We start from the raw sequence: 24243 nt of genomic DNA, 5'->3' as shown, positions 1-24243 counted from the left end.
TACTTTAAACCCAGAGATAAATTTGGGGAAAATTCCTGGCGGAGCCGAAAACGACGCTGGCGTCTAAAGCCGCCCCCGCCCCTGAACGATTCAAATGACAATTATCTCAAAGGAAAGTTATTGTTTTGCTAATCCCAGGAACAGCTTGCGAGGGGGAGATTTGGGTCTTCCTTTAATAATGGAAAGCTAATGCGCAGCCTCTTGTAATTATCTTTATCTGAAACCCCTCGTTTAATCTGCATGTTTAACAGTGGCCCCACTCGAAGGCGCAGGGAGCGGGAAACCCACTTTCCCTGACTCGGGGTCCTCTCTGGCGCGCTCAGGGAGACAACGCCGCGTACGGGTGGTCTCAGAGAGTTGCCGCCTGCTCGCTGGGCGACCTCAGACCGCTGGGCCCTTAGGAGGTGGGACTGAGGAGATTCTGTGTCCATGGTTCTATGTTTGGGAAGGGTGGGCTCAGGGTTTCGAGCGATTCGGGTTGAGTGGACTCAAATTTTCACAAATTTCACTTGTGAGCCAGGAGTGATTTACTCACGTGCTTTGGCGCCAACTTCAACAAGCCAGGGAGTTTCACAGGAAAATCTTTCTTTGAATAATGTAAAATCTGACAGTAATTTGTTTGCCTCCGTGAAGAGGGGTGTTCCCAGTAGACAGGTCCTATGTTCCAATTTACACCCCCCCTACACACCCAATTTAGAACTGTCAGATAAAATACTGATACATACTCATACTAAAAAAAAAAAGTTCATTGTATATCTGAAATTCAAATTTCACTGGATCTGAAGTATTTTTGTTTGCTAAACCGGCACCGTTCCTTAGTCCACTCTATATTTGTTTCTCCCTACTCCCCCTTCTCTCAGCTCTTGTGAGTTTTGCGCCCGCTGCAGCTCAGCCATTAGGGCTCTGGGGGTGAATTTGGCTGGAGGTGGAGTGGGCGTGGATTAAATAAACGTTTTCCACTCCTCTCCCTTCAGAGGTTTTCGTGGAAGGTGTTGGCTCTGGCGGTGGAGTTGGAGGGCTGGTGAGTGTCATACTGGTGGTAGTGTGGCTAGGAATGAGGCCCTAGGTCTTAATGAGCAACTGTGTCTTGGGAGGGAGCCTTCGAGGTAGCTGTGAGGGGGACCTCCACCTAGAGAATCTGGAAGGAAAGGAAGACCACTCCGGGGCCTGGAAACTGCAGCTTTTTAGAGGAACCAGCAGATAGCAGGGTCGTGCCCTCCCTACTTTCCTTTCACGGAGAACGGGGGAGGGGGCTGTCGGGTGGGGACTGGGCAGGGGGACAGCTGGAGAGGAGAGAAAAGGAGGTAATTGAGGGGACTGCAGCTGGGAGGGCGGCGACCGAGGGGAGGGAAACTGGTGGCGTCCCCAACTCGCAGGGTCCTGGGCGATGACGCGTCCGCGCCCCACTGATTGGAGCCCTCCCGGCCTTCCGCGCCCGACGGGCTGTCAGGGAGTATAAAGCATCCTCCGAGCTGTGCCCTCTCCGCAAACGTGACCTAGAGAAAGTCAAGCCTCACCGACTGAGAAGCCATGACATTCCGGGACGCACTTTGCGACGGGCGCTCCAGGAGCAGGGTGCTGGTGCCTGGCAGCTCCCCCAGCGGCTTGCGCCCCCGCGGGTTCGCCATTACGGATCTTCTGGGCCTGGAAGCTGAGGTGCCCGCGCCTGCCGGCCCCGGGCCAGGATCTGGCTGCGAGTCCTCCGTGGCCGCACCCTGTACGGGTTCGGGTCTCGCGGGCTCCTGCATGGCGCGCGGGGCCCTCCCATTGGGGCTCGGCCTTCTATGCGGCTTCGGAGCACAGCCCCCCGCGGCCCCTCGGGCGCCTTGCCTGCTCATGGCCGACGTGCCGTTCCTGCCACCCGGGGCGCCTGAACCCGCTGCCCCGCAAGCCCCTGGTCGCCCGCCGCCCCCTCTCGGCAGCCAGAAGAGCAGCGAGAGCGTCTCGACGTCCGGTAATCAGGCCAACACATCGGGGTCTTGCCCCTGTTTCCTCAGGCTTGGGGCCGTACAGGGGTAACTCACCATCGTCTCATTGAGCCCCTACTCCCAGCATCCCGGATCTAAGGGAACTCGGGACCCCAGAGCGCGGCCCCGTCGGGGGAGGCGTATTCTAGCAGTCTCGCTCCCTTCCCCTTGTCTTTCCCTAAGTCCCTGCCTCTTCTCCGGGACCTGGTCCCGCAGCACAGCAGATACTGCCACCACTCCGTTCCGGACCTACCCCGGGGGTCTTGGCGACTAAGCAGCGGTCTCTGAGGGTTTTTCCCTAGCCCCCGCCTGAGCCTCGGTCTCTGCGAACGGCATAGGTCGGGGAGGCCAGGGCGTGCTTGTTCATCACCAGCACAGAACCCACTACCCCGCGGGGGCTCAAAGGTTTGCTGGATTCAAAGAGTGAAGAGAGCAGGGCCTGGAGGCCTAGAACTGTCCGCCTCCCGGGGTGCTGAAATAGGAGCCTAGGTACCGCGCTTTTTTCCTTGCGTTGCCTTCCGTCCTCCCGCACACGTGAGAAAGGAAGCAACCTTGCCAATTTCATTGCAGCTATGCTCAACATTTTGTTCCAAGTCCAGCTATTTCCTCAAAGAAGTTGAGGTGCATTACGGGGAAAGAGAAGGCAATGAATGTCTATAAAGAGCAAAGGCCAAGAAATTGAGAGGTTTGGGGTGTGGGGGGAATAAAATGGAAAATTATACAAGAAAACGCAGACTGAGAGAAACTATGTAGTAAAACCTAGAGCTAAGCATCTAGTAGGCAGATGAGGCAAAAAAGTACGTTGAGTCTCTCCACTGAAACTAAAAGTAATAATATAATAAAAGTAAGCATGCCAATTTAGCAGACAAGCAAGCTTTCATTCAGTTAAAAAAAAAAAACAACACCTCACAAGTCTCTGTGTAAGATAAAATGACGCCTTCTATTAGTGGTTTCATTAAAAATGCAAAAACCACCTTCATAGGATGAATTCTTTCTGTGAGAAAATGAAAGGCAAAATACCACTAGATCTTGTTAAGAGTGAGTTTCCTGGATCTGCTTCCAGAGATTTGGAATTGGTACAGGAGAGCAGGGAGTGCACGTCTGACAAAGGTTTTGATGTCAAACCTTAGCCGCCCCACTTAGAGAAATGTTGGTTTATTGGTTAAGATGAGGAGTTGGAGGCAGAAAGAAGTGGATGAATTTGGGAGCTAAGTGGGAATAGAGAGTGTCATTAATGGCCAAGTAGCTTCACGCAGTCTGGGGTTTGACTCCCAACTTCACCATGTACTACCTGTGTGAACTTGGGCAAGTTACTTAATCTCTCTGCACTTCAGTTTCCTCATCTGTAAAAATAGAATAATACTAGTAGCTATCTTGGAGTTCTTTTATGAAGAATAACTGTGATAATGCATGGACAATGCTAAGCACAGTGACTGGAATATAGTGAGTGCTAAAAATGCTAGCGAATATTGTTAAATACTCACATTCTCCAGCAGAATAATAACTTCAAACCTCATATTAAAATCCAGAGAAGAAAGTGAAAAATGTGCTCACCTTTAAAAAGTTTTCCTTCCTTCCTTCCTTCCTTCCTTCCTTCCTTCCTCCCTCCTCCTTCCTTCCCTCCCTCTTTCTTTCTTTCTTTCTTTCTTTCTTTCTTTCTTTCTTTTTCTTTTTCCTTTTCTTCTTTCTTTCTTTCTTTCTTTCTTTCTTTCTTTCTTTCTTTCTTTCTTATAAAAGGTAATATGCTCACCTTTAAAGTCCTCTCTTTTCTCCGGTGCTAACAGATGAGGACAGCCCATCTGAAGATAGGAGTGACCTGAAGGTGTCCCCCACCCTTGGCAAGAGAAAGAAGCGGCGACACAGGTATACAGCCAGGCTGTCCTCCCTGACTATTTCCTCAGGACACAGTATCTGAGAATATATGATGCTGCATTATGGCAGGCCCAGTGACCTCCTGGTTGGCACATAGTAGGCATTTGGGAACATAATTCTGCTATTCATAGGAGGCTACAGGACAATCTTTGTAGCATTTTAAAGACAAATTTGTGGACCTTTAAAATAGATATTCTTAGAATGAGTTGATAGAATTCATTGAGGAGAAAAAAATGTTAAAGAACTTGTTGTTTTTGAACGAAACTTCTGGACTTTCCAGAGGCTAATCATTCAGAGGTGATATGTCCAGTTATCATGAGGAGGGCTTTTAGGGTGTGGAAAGGCAGGCATGGGGTCTTCTAAGTCTGGGAAGCCTGGTAGCCTCCTGCGGACGTGTGCCCACATATGTGCTTTGGGCTTCCCTACAGGACTGTTTTCACCGCCCACCAACTGGAAGAGCTGGAGAAGGCATTCAGCGAGGCCCACTACCCTGATGTGTATGCCCGGGAAATGCTGGCTGTGAAAACTGAGCTCCCTGAAGACAGAATACAGGTGTCTAGGGTCCCTTTTCTCTTTCCCAGAGACATCACAGAGAACATGTTTTTCTCACACACCCACTGGTCAACCCACAGCCACCTGTAGACAGCCTAACACATTCCCATTGACACACACTGAGGCTCACTGGCTGCAGGTACCACAATGCTAGAGACTTACTGTATTTTTATTCCAAGAAGATATTTCCTGTAATCTGCATGTCTTTTTTTCCTTTTATTTATTAATTCTTTAAAATTACACAATAATGTGTGCTGCAACTAAAAACTACATATATAGCTATATATATCTATAACTCTATCTATTATCTATCTATCTATCTATCTATCTATCTATCATCTGTCTGTCTAATCTTTGACTATCACTCCTTGAGAGAAAACAATGTAAATATCCTGCTGTAATCTTCCTTCACACCATCTCTGTGTTTATATCTGGCTGTGAATATGTTTATATATCTCTATCTATCTCTCTATCTCTATCTCTATCTCTATCTCTATCTCTATGTCTATCATCTATATCTATACTTACACACACAGGATTTTGTGTGTAAGGTATTGAGTTATACTTCTTAGTCTTTTGTTTGACAATGCACCTTGAACATTTCTCTAGGAAAGATTTGCCACTAACTCACTCTTTTTTTTAAACAACTAAACAATATTCCATATTATTCCTTTATTAAGATAATATTTTCCAGGAGAATTATCACCAACAACCCAAAACCTGGGGGTTAGAAAGGACCATTGCCAGCGTGAACTCTTTCTAATCAATGAAAAAAATCAGGAAACATAATAGTCTACTTCTTTACACAATCTGAGAAAGAACACTTTGATTTTATTTTTTGTCATTTCTCATTTTCTGGAAAGCCTCAGTGGAAACTGCACATTAGCCCCACAATGATGAGTCCTTTTGAGTTCTGAGTGAGCAGTAGGTACAGCTCCTCAAAGGTCTGGGACTTGAGTGGATAGTTGGCCCTTTTAGAACTCCCTGCTCAGGGGAACCTAGAAGCATCCTCTTTACTGTGTCTCCTCCTGTATGCTCTTCTGCTTCCTGTCCTGCCTCATATTAGGTCTGGTTTCAAAACCGGAGGGCCAAGTGGCGGAAGCGGGAGAAGCGCTGGGGTGGCAGCAGCGTGATGGCGGAGTATGGGCTCTATGGGGCCATGGTGAGACACTGCATCCCGCTGCCAGACTCTGTCCTCAACTCCACTGAGGGTGGCCTGGTTGGTTCCTGTGCACCATGGCTTCTGGGTAAGGAAGAAGGACCCTGCAGCCAGCAAGAGGCCCAGAGATACTGGGGGAGGGAGTGGGGTTCCCACAAAAGGCAGCCATTTGCAAAGCCAATCAATGTAAATTTACTCAGATTTGGGCCCAGAATATCACATCCAATTTTTAATTAATTCAAAGGCTTGAACTGTGGTCAATTGATTTATTTTGCATTGGAACTGTGTACACAGTGTGTGGAAAGGTCACATTAAGCCTTGGTTTTAAGAGTGGAATGATGTAATATGTGAAATACATTCCAAAATGTTAGAATTTTTGGAAATCATACAACTTAGAGCTCATGGTAATAGTAATGAGGGCAGTGCTAAGCAGTGAAACTTGCAGGTGATTAACGCCCTACAAATCAGAGCCAGGAGGTCTGGGTCTAGGTCCTGGCAGTCCGCCACTAACAACCTGCTTTTCTGTCTCTTAGACTTTTGGTGCTAGAACAGCCTACACTGGTAAGGTCCAAGTTTTGAGGCTAGGCATTCTGGTGTTTTCTGTTGTTACCAGAGACCAATGGGTAGAGATCACACCTTAGAGGAATGAGTCACAAAATAGCACCCAGGGCAGGGTGGGAGATTAGAGTTAGGTGTATGTATGAGGAATTCTAGGCTGGTAGGGGGAGGAGGTTTTTTGTTTAGCAAACATTTTTTTTAGCCCCTACCCCCAGACACTATGCTGAGACTAGAGATACCAATAGTAAATATGGTCCTGACTTTGCCCTCAAAGACTGAAGAGACAGAATTTGGGGCAGGGAACCAAGTTCACCCTTCTGAACTTCCACAAGCAGGTCAGATGTGGGGCAGTGATGCTCACTGGCATCTGCATATCTGTGGCCTTGTAAGAAAGTGGGCTCAGTGCTGCCAGACAGTCTTACTTCCAGAGAAGCTGGAAATCTGGCTTTTGATATAAAATCTCCTGATTTTAAAATATTGGCAACAATTAAATTTGAACAATTACTGTGATATCCAAATAAGGCACCTTTGTTGGGTACACCCCACAGACAGATATTAGATTTAACCCTTAATGGGGGTAGTTGCCTAGCTGGTTCCCCTAGAGGCCCTGGAGACAGATGATGATGAAGGCATTTTTTTTAACGTTTAATTATTGAGAGACACAGAGAGACAGAGAGAGACAGAGCATCAGCATGGGAGGGGCAGAGAGAGGGGGACACACAGAATCCGAAGCAAGCTCCAGGCTCTGAGCTGTCAGCACAGACCCCCACATAGGGCTCCAGCCCACAAACTGTGAGATCATGACCTGAGCAGAAGTTGGATGCTTAACCAACTGAGCCACCCAGGTGCCCTTATGATGAGGACATTTCTAATGGGATTTAGAGAAGCTAGACAAGGAAGAATTTACAAAATTGCTGAATTTGGAGATACCTATTTTTATTTTTTCTCTTCTTTTTTGGAAGGGATGCATAAAAAATCCACAGGGATGATAAGGAAACCAGGAAGTGAAGAAAAGCTGACAGGACTCTGGGACTCAGACCAACTCCAGGAAGGTTCTAGCCCAAGGCAGACAGGATCCCAGAGAAGCTCAGATGAAGCCAGCCCTGAGAATGGCTTGGAAGATATGGCCATTGATCTCTCCAGCTCTGCCCGGCAGGAGACCAAGAAAGTACACCAGGGCACCAATGCTAGAGGATGCTCAGACTCCTCAGGGCTGGAGGGTCTCCAGCCAGGGAAGGTGGGAGCCTGATGAGGCCCACAGGCCCTGCCCTCAAAGGCTGGCAAGTTCATCCCTTATGGCATTTTCCACAAGATAACAGTTGTCTAAGACAAGGACTCTCAGCTGGATTTTCTTCTTCCAGTGTCAGGATAAAATGTAATGCCACTTGCTTTAAGAAGACAAATGGATACCTTAGGGAAAGCCCATTTCACCCTAGAATGGAAACCATTCCTTAAAGGCAGTTAATTTTATGTAAAATTTTACTTCTTTTTTGTAGAAATTGAGAAGGGAGGATGTAAAGTTCAAAAAGTGTATTCACTGCTGGGCCTCATTTGAGATTTGGTTCAATATACTGTGTAAATTAATAGGTGGTCTGATGTCCTCCATCTGAATTTGAAAATATAAATTTATTTAATCTCCAGAGAATCAGATGTCTTTATAAATAGCAAAGACCCCATACAGACATATGAATGAATTATAGTATCTTTACCTTGAACTTGGCTTTGGACATTTCACTTTTCTCATTAAGCAATACTTTGTATTATCCTGAGTGTCATTTGATAGGCTGTGCATATCAGAACTCATAAACAAGAAAGCAACCCATACTTTCCCTTCCCTTCTGAAATAGGATGGGACTGTGTTTAATATCTATAAACAGTGTTTTAAGGTCAGACAAAGCTTCTTGGTCTTTTAAAATTTATGTTTGAAAGCACTTTAGCAACTTGGATTTCATGAATGTTTTGTTTCCTGTATTTCCTTTGCAATTTATTTATTATTTAAGAATAAACATTGTGTGGTGTGTTTGCTTTTCAAGGCACTATTTCTGTTACACATATGTACATCTCCAAGATCACTGATCCCCTAATAAAGCTCTCCCCCCACCCCCCATTCCTATCGGCCCTTTTCAATCTCAGGATTGAAGGATTGAAGGATTTCATTTTCCAGGCTGCAGCACGTGTCATGTGTAGCTTTGTAAACTCCCATAGGGTGGTGGCTGGGTCTAATTCACCTTTTAGAGTTCAAGTTCAGAGAGACTTAGGTTTGAGGGGGAAATGTGAAGCTTCATGAAGAAGGCAGAATGGGGAAGGAAAGTGGGGAGCTTGAGAGGCTTTCTCTGGAAATCAGTGCAGTCAGGCTGGGCCTGCTTTCTCTCATCTCTCCATGAGAACACAAAGGATCCCTTCCTTTGGCCTATTTTTCTCATCCTTGTTAATTCCATACTCTGTGAGAATTAAATATCACCTATCCTTACTGCAGAAGCAGAAAACCATGAGCACTACCTTCTTTTATTCATTCTGGCTCATAGAAATTATTGCTGAATCCTGACACTGCACAGCGAAAGAGCAGGTGTTGGTGAAGAACTCTAGAAGTTATGTTCTATCTTTCCTGTCTAGAGGCAGCATGCCAGGCTCTAAGCCAAGTGGCCATACTTGCTCTGGACCATCTTCTGCCTTCCAGCTGGTCATAAGATTCTTGCTTCCATCTCTCATCCTTAGTTTATCCAGGGTTGAATTTGAGCTAGTAACCTGTTTAACTAATATACATCGCACTCATAGAATAAAATATTGCGCAACCTCTAAAAATGGTAACAATAGGGCATATTGTTTCATATTTCATACTAATTAAATATTGGTGATTAAAAACTAACTCTAAATAAATGGAAAGAAAGATATAAGTAGAAGTAAACAAATATGTAAAGCAGAATGAAATAAAGAAACAATTAGTTTTACATAAAAATATACAAATAGTGGACAAATTTCTATGAAATATCATAAAGAAAGAACAAACAGGAAGAGGCAAAAGAGAAAGGGACCAGAATGAGTAATGTAGACAATTTTAAATACATAATAAAATACTATTCACGACTGGCAAGTATACTGATATGTTTTAAAACTCCCCCACAAATGGGCACATTTTCTGGAAAAATACGTATTACTAACATTAACTCCAGAATAAACATGGGATTTGAAAAATCACTAACCAAGAAAGTCAATTGTATTATAAAGTGGCTCTAGATATAGATGGGGTTACGTGTGAATTCTTGACATTTTTGAAGGAAGAGATCATTTTCATGGTATATAAGTTGCTGCTGAGCATAGAAAGAGGTGAAAGGGTTTCTAACCCTAACATAACCTGGATTCCAAAACCCAAAGAAGATAGTGTAGCCACTCTCCTCAAAACTCTCTAGTTAGCACCACTAATGGGAATATGAAATTCCTAAATAAAGTGTCAGTGTCTGGAATTTAATAGTATGCTGGAAACAATCTTGGACGACAGAAGGTCTACCCCAGGAATCCAAAGAGAATTTAATATTGTGAAAGAAAATTATTTAAACATTTTATTGACAACCCAGATAAACAAAAAGCTATCTTAACAGATTCATTCAACAAATACCTATTTCTTTAAAAAAACACCTTAAAGGTAGGAATAGAAGGATGCTTATTTCAAAAACAGCATCTCAATATTTTATAATGCACATATACATATATATAAAAACACAGTCTTTGAGGTAGCTCTGTTACCCTCTCACTTTGTAACTGTGGATGCATTACATAGCCTTTTTGATCTCTCACTTTTTTCAGTCATAAAATGGGGATAATAATAGAACACTCATTTTCCCGGAAGATTAGACCAGAGAACATGAGTAATGTACTTAGCTTGGTTTCTGGCATGCAGAGAAAGCAAAATAAATATTAGCTATCATTATGACTATTAATGGCATTCCTATTAATATCAAGACTCAAATGAGAATACTTACCACCGTTATTTAACAACATGGTACCAACTAAGTACAGGATGGAATAGTAGTAACCTGTTGGAATGCTTTGTGTAAATAACATTTAGGAAGAGCTCCAGGAACAAAGTAGGACAGACTTTTGTTCTTTTTTCATGTTTTCTAAGTTCTGTAAAGTTGGTATGTAAAAATAAAATAAATTTGTTGTTACTATTATTAAAATAGTAATACCTCTTTTTCAATTTAAGGCTAAGTTCACACTGGACAAGAACTCTTTTAGGGGTGCCTGGGTGGCTTAGTCAGTTAATCATCTGATTCTTAGGCTCAGGTGATGATCCCAGGGTCTTGGGAATGAGACCTGTGATGGGCCCTCTTCCACTCTCCACTCCACCCCCACCCACATGGCTTGGGTGTGGAGCCACCTTGAGATTCTCTCTCCCTCTGCCCCTTACCTCCTTTCTCATGCTCTTTGTCTCTCAAATTAAAAAACAAAAACAAAACTTTTTAAAAACACAGTGTGAAAACTTTTTTTGATGAGAAATCTGCACTTTGCTCATGTCTCCTGTCTGGTTCTCGAAAGTGCCAATTTAATAATGAGGAAACAAGCAGGCATTTTATACAAGTGTTTTAAAATCCTTACTAAAATCATGCAGCAGGTCAAATTTAAGCCTGACCACAGACTGACAGCAGGACTGAATCATTTCCAGCTTTCAAAATTATTTTCTGGCTGAAATGTGGCTGTAAAAGCCCCAAAGCAGATTTTTAAAAATTACAATTTTAGCAAGGCCAATTTGGAAAGATTCCTAATATGTCACACTCCCAGAGTCACACTCCCAGCTGGCTGAGAGTATCAGGAGGAAGCATATCAGTGCATGAGAAACATTCATGATTTCAGGAGATATTTTCAGAAATGACAGAAGAACAAGAGATAGAAATCAATATTGTTTCCTTTGGTTTAGCAGTATAAATACAATAAACTATCCACACACTATGTATATACATACATACATATCTGAACCATTTGAGAGGAAGTTGCATACAAAATCTGGCCCTTTATTTTTTTTTATGGCTTTATTGAGGTATTATTGACATAGGCCATTTTGTAAATGTAAGATGCACAATATAATGATTTGATACATGTATATATTGCAAAATGTTTGCTGAAATAGGTTAGTTAACACATGCTTCACCTCACAGAATTATCATTTGTTTTTGTTATGGTGAGAACATTAAAATGCTACTCCCATAGCTACTTTCAAGTATGCAATACAGTACTGATAAATATAGTCACCATGCCGTACCTTAGATCTCCCAAATTTATTTATCCTATAACTGAAAGTTTGTGCCTTTTGACCATATCTATTTCCTTCACTCCTCCGCCCTGGCAGTCACCATTCTACTCTCTGTTTCTATGGGTTTGGTTTTTTCAGATTCCACATATAAGTGAGATGATATAGTATTTGTCTTTCTCTGTGTTGGTTTGTAAGCCCCTTGGGAGCATCCTAGGTAAAATCTGAAACCTGCAACTGTACACAGAAGGCAGAGAGAAATAAAGAGGCGGACACTCAAGGTTGGTAGGTGGGCATTCTAATACACAAAGAAAACTCACGTATGAGGCTTGTCTTGGGTGGCAGCAAGACAAATAGATTTCTGCACCCACCTGCCAGATCTTAAAAGTTTTTACAGAGGCCTTTACTGGGTTTAGTCATATATACTGCCCAGATGGTCTCAAGACCTCATTCACTTTCTCAAGGTTGTGTCCTTGGGGAAACCTCTAGAGTGGGGAAAAGCAAGTAGAATACATATTCTAAGAACAGGGGAGGGGGTGAGGAGCCAGATTGCCAGGGTCCAGTTCATAGGTGAACCAACAATCAAGTCATAGCCCCCAAAAATCTGTCTGACTTATTTCACTTAGCATAACCACCCCCGCCAGGTCCATCCATGTTGTTGCAAAAGGAAGGATTTCCTTCTTTTTCGTAGCTGAATAATAATCCATTATTGTTATTATATATTATAATATTATATATTATATGTATATCACTTTCTTTAAAATTTTTTAAAAATGTTTTTATTTTATTTTTGAGAGAGAGAAACAGAGCATGAGCAGGGGAGGGGCAGAGCGAGAGACACAGAATCTGAAGCAGGCTGTACTGTCAGCATAGAGCCCGACGCAGGGTTTGAACTCATAAACCGCTAGATCATGACCTGAGCTGAAGTTGGTGCTTAACCGACTGAGCCACCAGGTACCCCATATATCACTTTCTTTATCTGTTCATCTGTCAGTGGACACTTAAGTTGTTTCCATGTGTCAGCTATTATAAATAATACTGCTATGAACATGAGGGTGAAGTTACCTCTTCAAGTTACTGATTTCATCTCCTTTGGATCTATCCCCAGAAGTGGGATTGCTGGATCATATGGTAGTTTTATTTTTAATTTTTAAAACAACTTCCATTCTCTTTTCCGTTGTGGCTGTGCCTCTTTATCTCTTAACACTGTGTGTATTTCCTAAGAATAAGGACTTTTTTTTTTAAATGTTTTTTACTTATTTTTGATAGAGACAGACATAGCAAAAGTGGGGGAGGGGCAGAGAGAGAAGAAGACACAGAATCTGAAGCAGGCTCCAGACTCCTAGCTGTCAGCACAAAGCCCAACGTTGGGCTCAAACTCACAAACCGCAAGATTATGACCTGAGCCGAAGTCAGATGCTTAACCAGCTGAGCCACCCAGGTGCCCCAGGACATTCTTTTATATAACCTGAGTAGTTATAAACTTCAGAAAATCTGAATCAATATTTTGAATATGAACACAATATTCTAAAATTGAACAGAATACAGTATTTCTCAATCTGAATCTTACATTTTTATCTGATACAATACAGTATCAATTAGATACATACCTAATTACTGAATTAAATACAGTATTCTAATCTGAACATGACATTTTATTTAATACAACTCTGTATGATTACAATATTCTAAATCTGAAAAAAAATACAGATTTCTAAATGTGGATGCAAGCCTCTTATCTAACCCCACAGTCACATTTCAATTTTGCGAATTGGTTCCATAATGTCCATTGGTTCCATAATGTCCATAATGTTACCACAATTTCCTTTTTCCATACAGAATCCAGTCGAGAATCATGTATTACATTTAGTTGTCATGTCCCTTCAATCTGGAACATTCCTCAGCCTTTTGTTGTCTTTCATGACATTGATATTTTTTAAGCACATGGATCAATTATAAGATGCCCCTTCAGTTTGGGTGTGTTTAATGTATCTTCATGAGTAGATTTCAGGTTTGGTGGGACTATCCCTGATGTGAACAGCTGACAGGATTAGAAAGGTGGCTGAGTAGAAAGGCTGCAGGTGGGAGATAGGAGAGCAGGGGCTCCTGTTACCTGCTATACATCCACTTGCATTATTTGAGCTCTTAACATATTACTATTTGATAACTTTTTTTAAGACTGTACTTTTAAGTAATCTCTACACTCAACATGGCGCTTGAACTCACAACCCTGAGATCAAGAGCCGCACACCCTACTGACTGAGCCAGCCAAGCACCCCAACAATTTTTTCAAACTAAGGGAAACTTATATTGGAAGGCACATATTTTGGAGATAGATGGGCATGGTAGTTGTTTTTCAAATCCTTTGAGGAGGTTAAAGAGATGGACAAGGCAATACATGATCTAAGGAAGAATCTTTTCTGTTGAGGAGAGTAAATCACTTTCCATCTACTTAGACATTTCGCAACTCTTGGAGGTGGTGTCCTAGAAATTCAAATCATAATTGCTTTGAAGGTTGAGAGACCTAGACTTTCTGCTCTCCCTTTCCATATTGCTGAGCTCATGCTGGGCATATAATGGCAGCTCATGAACTCTGGGCCATTGGTTCAGATATTGCTTTTGAGATTCTTTGGCCTCACTTTGGATGCTGAGTGAGGGCTGGAAAGTTTTTAAGAATTCTGGGAATGGGACCATGGGTTTGTAATGGGTGTAGTGATTTCCCTAGCAGTTCTAAGATCTGCCTCTCCAAGAACTGTTGTGAAATACTCTCACAATTTTAACTTCAGTTCATCTAGGCCCCTATTTATAGGATTTTATCAGATAGCAAGCAAGCCGCTTCAAACTCTGTTTTGGTTCATGATCACCTTTAGCTACACCCTCTACTGCTGTTGAATTTTGCTCCTCTGGGAAACTTCTCATGAAGTTTTGTTCTGCCTAAATAAACATGCCAATTTCCCTTTGTCATCACTTATGCTCCCCTTTCCAGACTCCCCACTTGCAGGCCTCCTAGAAATGCAAAAATTTCCCAGGTGGTTGTATTCTTTCCCACATCTGGTACCTGGCTGATGAGAGTAAAATCTTATTTGTGACATCTAGGTCCAACATACAGATGCAGGAATCTGTTCTTTTGGAAACACCTCTCCATATTAAAGGGCTTTGTTCATCCTCTCAAGTACTTCTACAGCACTTATCTGTCAGGAAGGAACTATAGATACTCATGGTGCTATTCTCACTTTTTTGGATACCTCCTTTCCTTAAAAGTTCACCCCAAGGCTGGTTATTTTCTCTCTTTCTTCTATAAAAGAAATAAAGAGAAAAAGAGAGAAAGAGAGAAAGAGAGAGAGAGAGAAAGAGAAGAAAGAAAGAAAGAAAGAAAGAAAGAAAGAAAGAAAGAAAGAAAGAAAGAAAAAGAAAGAAAGCGGGAAAGAAGGAGCAAAGGAGGGAGTGAAAAAAGGAAGGAAAGAAAGGAGGGAGTGAAAAAGGGAAGGAAGGAAAGGAGATAGGGAAGGAAGGAAGGAAAGAAGGAAGGAAGGAAGGAAGGAAGGAAAGAAGGAAGGAGAGAAAGAAGGAAGGCAGGGAAAAACCCCCAAACCCAAAACTCACATAAGCATCACAAGTTTACCCACTGGTGCCACCTGTTGGCAAGCACACTGATATGCTTTTGCCTTGCTTGTAGCTTAATATCCATCTAAATTCACAGCTTGAACTAATATCCATCTAAATTCACAGCTTGAACATTTTTATGTGAAGGACATTCTATGTTTTTCTACCTTCATCTTTATAACTCATTAGCCACCTTGCTTGTTCAGCTTCACAGCCTTAGGATTTCTCTTTCACTCCCTTCCACCCAAGGCCACCTGCACTATCTCTTTTCTCTTTCTCTCTTCAACACACTGTCAGTTTTGTACAATGACTGAAATTGCATTAAATTCTGAGCAAAGGGAATGGGGATGCAGCCAAGGATGGGAGGTAGGGGATATTCTGGGATATCTTTAAATGTCATGTGTAGGGAGCCCATGGCCGGGCTGGAATTCCATAAAAATAACCAGTGTAAGCCCAATATTGCAAAGAAGTATGTGTTCATGTGTGTGTGTGTGGGGGGGGGGGGGACAGAAATCCATTTCTTTTACCAAACAATACAGTGAAGAGTCCTTCAAGAAATTTCTGATTGAGATACTCTTGTGCCCCACATTACATCTTCTCGAACATCTCTTAACTTTGGCTGTATGCACTGGCTTTGCAAGTCTGGGCGCTGCATTGAATGTCTCCTGCTTTCTGCCTGAGATTCTGGAACACTGAGGCATGGATCCTTCTGGGAGTCCACCTGGTACTTCCGCCTGTGAGACCTGGAAGTGCAAAAAGTCATAACTCATGACCAGCAGGTGGTGGAATCCTTGTGGATGAATGCTCTCCTTTCCACCTCTGTGATGGACAACTCTACCCTGCGTTCTACAAAGCACCTTGAAAGCCTTGGTGGATCCATCTCTCATGGTCCACAGGAGTGACAGACAGGAGAATGGACTCTTGCTGTGGCATTCCCTCTTTCTTGTTCTGTCTTGCACTCCTCTATCACCCCTCCTCTTTCTCCCTGGATGTCTTCTCAAGCCAAACCACCTGTCACAAGCCCTCAAGGGTCTCAGGCGGGTGTGGTAGAACAACATCCTAACCATGACAGAGTGTAGTGGAAACTGAAAGAACTCTTATGATCTGAAATTCCACCTGCACACACAAACTGGCTTTACTGAATTCAATTTTGTAAACAAAGCTTGAATCCAATCAAACAGCCATTTTTGTAAATCTAAATCCAGTCACTGTCCCAATTTTTATAAGATGGTTTTGGGATTGTGTATACATGACCTGAAAATTATGAGGGTTAATTTGTTGGTTTCTCTTTGTATTTCTGTCAATTTTTACTTAATGCTTTTGGAGTTGTATTTTTAAGTGTACACAAGTTAAGAATTACTGATGACCATTTATCATATGTAATTTCCCTCTTATTTTGAATTACTGTCCATTTTGTCTGATATTTAATTCATATTCATTTGGTAAATATTTTCCATGCTTCATTATCAATATTTCCATATATTTACATTTTATTTTTTCCCACACATTTACATTTTAGATTGAGGTAAATTTCTTGAAAAAGTATCTAGTTGGGATTTTTTTATCCATTCCAACAATCTTTGTTTTTAATAAGAGAATTTATTCCATATGCATAGAATATAATTGTTTACCTTTTTGAATTTATTTTCACTAATTTATTTTTATGTGTATTTAAAAACATTTTCCACCTTTTCTTTTTTTTTCTTTTAAATTTGCTTCTTTCTTTCCATTTCTCAGATTGCTCAGACTTTCTTACGCCATTTTCCTTGCTACTAGACTAGAAGTTATAGATTCTGTTTCTATCTATGGTTAATCTAGAAATTGTAACAGGCATATTTATTTAAGTTTAAAACTCTCCTAACCGCGGGAAGAATTATAGAATGCTACTCCCATCAACTTCAACACTCCTGTTGTTCAGGATTTTGTTTCCATCTCATTCATTAACTCCACCATGTAGACATTGTTACAATTTCATATAGATAATGTTTGTTTTGATTTACCCACAAGGGCAATGATTTCCTTACTTATCCTTTTGAATTTCAGATCTTTATTTGGGGCTAAATTCTCTTCCTTCTGAAGTAATTCATTAGTAAAGGAATAGAGTGGAGAACTCTATTAGTTTTTGTTTTTTACTTTGTACTTGTTGAAAAATGATTTCACTAACTACACTATAGTTGACAATTATTTTCCTGTAATACTTTATTTTTTTAAAAAAATTATTTATTTTGAGAGAGGCAGAAACAGCATGAGTGGGGGAAGGGCAGAGAGAGAGGGAGACAGAGAATAATCCCAAATTGGTTTCACATTGTCAGCATAGATCCTGTAATACTTTAAAGATATTCCTCTTTTGCCAGCTGTCAACCTAATTATTATTCCTGTGCAGGTGATCCACCTTTCTTTTATGTTTAAAAAAAGTTTTTTAAACGTTTTATTTATTTTTGAGAAAGAGCGAGTGAAAGTGGGGGAGGGGCACAGAGAGAGGGAGACACAGAATCTGAAGCAGGTTCCAGGCTCTGAGCTGTTAGCACAGAGCCCAACACGGGGCTTGAACTAACAAACTGTAAGATCATGACCTGAGCCGAAGTCGGACATTTAACCAACTGAGCCACCCAGGCATCCCCCCTTTTCTTTCTGTTTTTATGACCTGCTATTTGTCTTGTCTTTGATTTCTGACAGTTTTACAATGATGTGTATAGGTGTTGATTTCATTTTGTTTAACTGGCTCAGAATTTGTGCACTTTAGAAGTTGAGTATTGGGGCGCCTGGGTGGCGCAGTCGGTTAAGCGTCCGACTTCAGCCAGGTCACGATCTCGCGGTCCGTGAGTTCGAGCCCCGCGTCGGGCTCTGGGCTGATGGCTCAGAGCCTGGAGCCTGTTTCCGATTCTGTGTCTCCCTCTCTCTCTGCCCCTCCCCCGTTCATGCTCTGTCTCTCTCTGTCCCAAAAATAAATAAATTTACAAAAAAAAAAAAAGAAAAAAAAAAAGAAGTTGAGTATTGTCTTTCATTAATTCTTTAAAATTTGAAGCTTTTAAGTCACTGAGTATTGCCTCTTCTCACTCTCTCCTCTAAAACTCCAAGGGTGTGTGTGTGGGTGTGTGTGTTTGTGTGTGTGTCTTCCACACTCCATGTCTTGCATTCTCTTTTCCAAACTCTTTATCCTTTTGACTCTGTGATACAATGTCTATTTAGTGGGGGGAAATTTGATTAATTAATTCATAGCTATTACTGATATGATGTTTGGACATATACCCCTTGATCTTGTTTTATATTTTCTAATTTATCATTCTTGCTTGTTCCTTTCCCATCTTACCCATTTCTGCTTTTTATTTTTTGATTGACCAAATTTTGTTCCATTTCCTTCACCAATGGTTTGTAACTACATTGCTTATTTTTAGTTTTCTAGAATTGTTTCTAATTTCTAAGAACATACTCTATGTGTGTTTTGGGCTGTAGTTTCTTCCCAAAATTCCACCATTTGTCTCCTATCTTCCAAGGGCTCCTCCCTCAGGATTTCTCTTCAACCAGTTGTTATGGACCAAATGTTTGTGTACCCCCAAAACTCATGTGTTGAGATCCTACCCCCAGGGTGATGGCATTAGGAAGCAGGGCCTTTAGGAGATGCTGAGGTCATGAAGGTGAAGCCCCCCCGATCAGGTTTAGTGCTCTTGTGAAAGAGACCCCAGAGAGCTCACTCACCCCTTCCACCATGTGAAGACACAGTGAAATGATGGCTGTCCATGAACCAGGAAGAGGGTTCTCCCCACCAGACACTGAATCTGCCGGCACCTTGTCTTGGATTTTCCAGTCTCCAGAACAATGAGAAATTAACTTTTGTGTTGAAGTCAACCAGTTGGTGGTACTTGTATAGTGTTGCATCCACACGACTCCTGAAACAGAATGCTATGGGCACCAGTGACAGTCACAACAAAGTTTATTACAATGAGAGGCAAGGCCGACCGATCGGGACCAACACTCTTGATAAGAGTGCGGCCCCAAACAGCCGGGGTACAGAGTTTTTATAACCGATCACATCGTTTCATCATCACCTGGGAACAGAACAAAGAAACAGTTTCCAGATGAGTTAGAAACAGTTGCCTAATGAGGTGTTTACTTTAGACTTTCTGCCTCTAAGTTGCAACCAGTGGGTCTCCTTGACCCTGCCTCTGATGCTCTTTTCTTTGAACTTTTGTTTCCTTAATTGGTGAAGCCTAATTTACAAGAGTATGAGTCCTAGTTTACCAGAGCAAAGCAAGGCTGTTATCTCTTAACCTTCAGTGTCAACACAAAGCTGTTATTTTTCAAGCTAAGCATTAGCCCTACACTACAATTTAACCCTTACAATCGCAGCTAAAATGGACTAAGACATGAAGTCTATCTTTTCCCATTTTATCAGAATTTCAAATAGATTATTTCAGTTATTTCATATACCCTGTCTACCACCTTGATATCCCCCACCGCCACCGCCCCCCCCCCCTTCCCCCGGTCATATATAACAGATGTCTCATCTCCTTAACCAGAGTGTCTGTCCCTTGAGCTCAGGACTGCCACACTGCTTTGTACATAGTCAGTCTTTGTTCATGAACTCACTAAAGAGACAAAGACTATTTCAAGGGGTGTCATTATTCAGGAAATATTTCTGGACTTTCTTTGATGATGACATGATTTCAAGGAATGTGTTGTGTTCTTCTGGTTGACCTGTCCTGTAAATTATAATCATTAGGTTTCCCAGTCAGGATAGGAAGTAACTTTAAAGTTACATGTAGACTCCCCATAAAAAAGAATGAAATCTTGCCATTTGCAACAACATAGATGGATCTAGAGAGTATTATACTAAGTGAATAACATCAGTCAGTCAGAAAGACAAATACCATATGGTTTCACTCATATGCGGAATTTAAGAAACAAAACAAATGAGCAAAGGGAAAAGAGAGAGAGAAGCAAACCAAGAAACAGACTCTTAACTATAGAGAACAAACTGATGGTTACCAGGGGGGAGGGAGGTTGAAGGTTGTGTGAAATAGGTGATAGGGATTAAAGAGTACACTTACGATGAAAAAAAGTTAAACATAGAATCTATCACCAGGTGGCAGTGTTGGCCAGCTTGAACTTTCTCAAAGTCCTTGCTGTCAGAAATTTGATTGATACTAGTTTTGTATTTTCTATCACTGATTTTTCCATCCAATCAGTCAATATAGCAATCAATACACATCCTCTGGACACTCAGTGGGTGCTTTCAGGGTTGGGATACTGTTTAATCTCTCTTTGGGACCCACAGGGATTGGCCCCAGAGAAAGCAGTGTCCATTCCAGGCAGTCAGCACATGTTTGCTGGCTGACCCCTTTCCTGCCACAGTCTTTGTCTCAAAGCTGTGCGTGTATGTAAACCCTTACACTTGGGTTGATTGAGCTAAGAGGCTGGAGAGCCCCTGGAGACATTACCAAGGCCACAACAGAGATGGCAAGAGTGGTTTCAGCTGCCATTGCCCTCTTGGGGCAGGAAAAGGGGCCCAACTCCTCAGACCTGCCCAAAGAGTTCTTCCTGGTTTGCCTTCCTCTCTTATAGACTCTTGCATCAGAGAAGCCAAGCATCCAGGGTGATCACTGCCAGACAAGCTTCTGAGCAAAGATATCTGTTGGACTGAAACCATGAATGGGACAGGGTGGGCATTAGGATCTCACCAGGAGTGAGTGGACTCTACAGACTTCTGCCAGACGACGGACCCATAGGATTTGTCCCATAGGATTTGTCCATGAGGACAAATGGCCACTGGGCCTTCCTGGCACACGGGGAAATCCACACACTGTTCAGGATGACTGTCCTGGTTTAAGAGTTGGCTTCTCTGAGCAGTGTTGCTCTTGGCTGTCTCATCTGCTTTGCCCTCTGGAGTATAAATAAACCTCCTCCTCCTCCTCCTGTTATCTCTCCACTAGTCACCATTTGAATTCAAAGAAAACTCTAAGAGTGAGCTGAGAGCACTTTCTCTAGCTGTCCACCCCCTCAATTTTTTGTTTTATGCAAGTTGAACTGGCTGCCATTCTTAGAAGCAGAACTGGCTGCCATTCTTAGAAGCTGCTAGATCAGAAACCCATTAGACGTAAACTCTGATTGCACTTCTGTCCAGAATAAAGCCAATTCTAGTTGTGCCAACTTTAAAGGAACCCACAAACAGTGCTCCTGACTGCATCACTCAGCCCTAAAGGAGTGTGAGACACAGTGGCTGTCCTGATCTGATGGGGACAGTGCCCATCGAGCTGGGCTGGGGGCAGTCTACTGAGTTGGAAGCCAAAGAAAGATAAGGAATGGGGAGGGGATAGGGCATGAGATCCATAAACCTGAAGTGCAACAGTCTTTAAATCTATCATTAAGTTTCCCATACCAACAGAAGCTATGATTTTATTGAAACAGAACAAAAAAACCCTTTGGATATTAAATCTGGCATCTTCTTATGAGGAAGAATACACTGCTTGGAATTTTAGAGCTAAAGGATTTAGAACTTGCTACATTTGCTCATTTTGTAGATAAGAAACCTGAGGCCTAGAGACATCAAGGGGCTTGCCACATGGTGGGCTGGGGGAAGAACTGAAGGCCTAATCCAGTCTCTTGGCACCCTGTCCAATGCTGTCTGTCTACTCAGCTTCCCCAAGGGCTGCTGAATGAGGAAGCAAGGGTTTGACCCATGGGTGATGGTTGCCAATGGCTCAAAGTTCTTACCACTTGGTGCTTGGAGGGACCCTCATTGTGTCTGTATGATCACCACTAATAATGTCAGCCTGCCATTGGGTGAGAGCAGGCAGTGCTATTGCCACAGCAAGGGTGTCTGCAGGAGAGGCAGCTCTGAGACTGAGGAGAGTATACGTGGGTGCAGGGAGCCTTGCTCTCTTCCCTTGGCCCTGTGGACCCTAGCAGTTAGAAGATTGGTTCTTCCAGCTATCAATGACTACTAGACACAGAGATGCCATTGTCTTTACTGACGATGCTTTTGACTATGTGGGCTTTTGTGTGTGAGGGGGAGGGGGTCTTATGGAGGTGAACCCAAGAGCATAAATCCTTTCTGTGGGTTTGTGGATAAATGACACCCTAGCCTTTCATACTCATGTAGGGCTAGATAACTTCCAGGGCTTGGTGTTGATGAAATTGAGTTAGCATATTACTAGAATTGACAGAGAACACACCCGCCACAATGTCTGGCTGCTGTATATGCAGCACTGCCTTCAGATGGAGGGTCCCCCACATCCAGGAGGACACTCGCTGTCAACCCAGTACCACCTGGAGGTGGTCCTGGTTTTCACTTCCTCTCTGTTTTGTTCTTTGGTGGTGAACCCTCTTGCTCTGTGGTTGCTGTGCATGTTGGGTTAACCCCACAGGGTAGATACAAAGTAAGCCCCAGCTTCCTATGGAAAATCTCTCAGGCCTCCCTACTTCTGCACCTGCCAACGTACATCTTTCAGCTGTAAGGGCTTGGCCCAGGGGCCTCTTGGGAAGAAAATGTGACCTGCACTTCCTGGATGTCCTGCTGCTCTCTCTCAGCACCACTGAGGCTCCACAGAAGCAGTCTTGTGGATATGACAGGGGCAGATGGATAGAGTGGTTCCACCTTGTTCTGGGAGATAGGCTTCCTGGAGGCAGCAGGGATGGCCTTGGCCTCAGGGGCCCCAAGGGCTGTGACACTCAGGAGGAAGCTCCTCCAAGTCACCTCTTGGGTAATGGGCTGCAGGAAGTGCAATTCTGTACCACCCGAATTCTGAAATATTTTATGTACACATAATCACTTTTCTTTATGCAACCTGAAGGAAACAAGAACTATGTACTTCTTTCTTTTATTAAAATCTTTTTTAACGTTTATTTATTTTTGAGACAGAGAGAGACAGAGCATGAATGGGGGAGGGTCAGAGAGAGGGAGACACAGAATCTGAAACAGGCTCTAGGCTCTGAGCTGTCAGCACAGAGCCCGACGCGGGGCTCGAACTCACGGACTGCGAGATCATGACCTGAGCCGAAGTCGGCTGCTTAACCGACTGAGCCACCCAGGTGCTCCTATTTTAAAGTTGAGTCAATTCTATGTACTTTCCTCATTGTTCTCATTGTGGGGTCTCTTCCTCTGGAAGGCTATATGGGCTCCCTTACAGCATCACAGCTGGGTTCCAAGAAAGGGCTGTGGCTGGGGTCTCACAGGGCCTAGACCTAGGTCTATCAGAGAGGGGTGCTCCCTGTGTTCCAGCATCAAAGCAGTCCACCAGCCTGCATTCAAGAGGTGGGGGACAGGCTCCTCATCTTGCTGGAGTGTACACCATCACTTACAGGGGATGAAATGTTGTTAGCCATCTTTGGGATCCCCTGCCACAGTTATAATCTTCATTCACAATTCTATATGTTCTATTAAAATGAAGATCCAGGCCAAATGGTGAAGCAGATAATGAGGAAGGAGCGGGGGTGCTGGATGTTACTGCTGCTCCTCCACTGTTTATTTCTTTGGGCTCAGTTTCCTCATTTGTTCCACCAGGGGGTTGGTAATTAACAGAAATTGATTGCCCTAGATAATTTTTAAGCTAAGTAAAAGATGCGTCTGGCATAGAGCAAGGCACATGTCTAGTGCTAGCTGTTGTCACTGGCTTACCAGCCTTAAAATCCTTCATTCTCTGGCAGAAGACAGGCATTACACACACACACACACACACACACACACACACACACACACACACACGGCCTGGGGTTGACTTCCAGTGGAAGCTCCTCCAAAAGACCCTCTTCTGCATCGTATTTCCCTTTCCAGATCTTACAGCTAACAGGAAGTAATTTTTCCCAAACCCAAAGAACTCAACCAACCAGTTTTCCAAATTCCCTTTCCCCTCTGTTTGTCTTCTTTATTATGTGTTTACTCCTTGGGTGTTGAAATATTTAAGTATCTGGTTGAGACAAGATTCTATGAGTTTCCTTCTTAGCTTGACAACAAGAACACAGCCTCCACCACTGGGCTTCCTGTGTGCCCATTCCAGGCTAGACTTTTCAGATACTACTGCATTTAGTCTTGACTGAGGCCCTGGGGAAAGAGATGTTACTCTTGTTTTGAAGAAAAGGAAAATGAGGCACAGAGAGGTTAAGAAACTTGCTCAGGGTCACAGAGCTCGAAAAGCCAACGTTTGAACCCAGGCCACAGACGCTGGAGCAATGGGAGAAACCTTCATGTTTCCAAATCAGCCAAGGTTAGTAGGCCATTTGCTTCCCTGTTACACTCTCGCTCACCTCCCCTTAGCAGGTGACCTCCGCGAGGGCTGAGGCCGGCAGCTGGCTGA

At 42.9% G+C, this 24243-nt stretch overlaps 1 protein-coding gene across 1 annotated transcript; it reads left to right on the top strand.

Annotated features, from left to right (window-relative positions):
* Positions 1 to 1364: 1364 nt before the first annotated feature.
* VSX1 (visual system homeobox 1) lies at positions 1365 to 8128 on the top strand. The gene is made up of 5 exons (XM_043603027.1): positions 1365 to 1954; positions 3752 to 3830; positions 4268 to 4391; positions 5458 to 5638; positions 7071 to 8128. The coding sequence occupies exons 1-5, from the start codon at positions 1531 to 1533 to the stop codon at positions 7355 to 7357; spliced, it is 1095 nt and encodes a 364-aa protein (XP_043458962.1). The 5' UTR covers positions 1365 to 1530; the 3' UTR covers positions 7358 to 8128.
* Positions 8129 to 24243: the final 16115 nt, after the last annotated feature.

This window comes from Prionailurus bengalensis, chromosome A3 (genome assembly GCF_016509475.1).
Source record: "Prionailurus bengalensis isolate Pbe53 chromosome A3, Fcat_Pben_1.1_paternal_pri, whole genome shotgun sequence".
Lineage (NCBI taxonomy): Eukaryota > Metazoa > Chordata > Mammalia > Carnivora > Felidae > Prionailurus > Prionailurus bengalensis.
Note: the sequence above shows the minus strand (reverse complement) of the source record. Positions and strands in the feature narration are given on the sequence as shown.

Bases quoted from the DNA above. Each gene is read 5' to 3' on its own strand.
- VSX1 (XM_043603027.1), top strand. From the start codon at position 1,531: ATGACATTCCGGGACGCACTTTGCGACGGGCGCTCCAGGAGCAGGGTG. The intron at 1,955-3,751 runs GTAATCAGGCCA...CGGTGCTAACAG, and splicing joins CGAGAGCGTCTCGACGTCCG to ATGAGGACAGCCCATCTGAA. The intron at 5,639-7,070 runs GTAAGGAAGAAG...CTTTTTTGGAAG, and splicing joins CTGTGCACCATGGCTTCTGG to GGATGCATAAAAAATCCACA.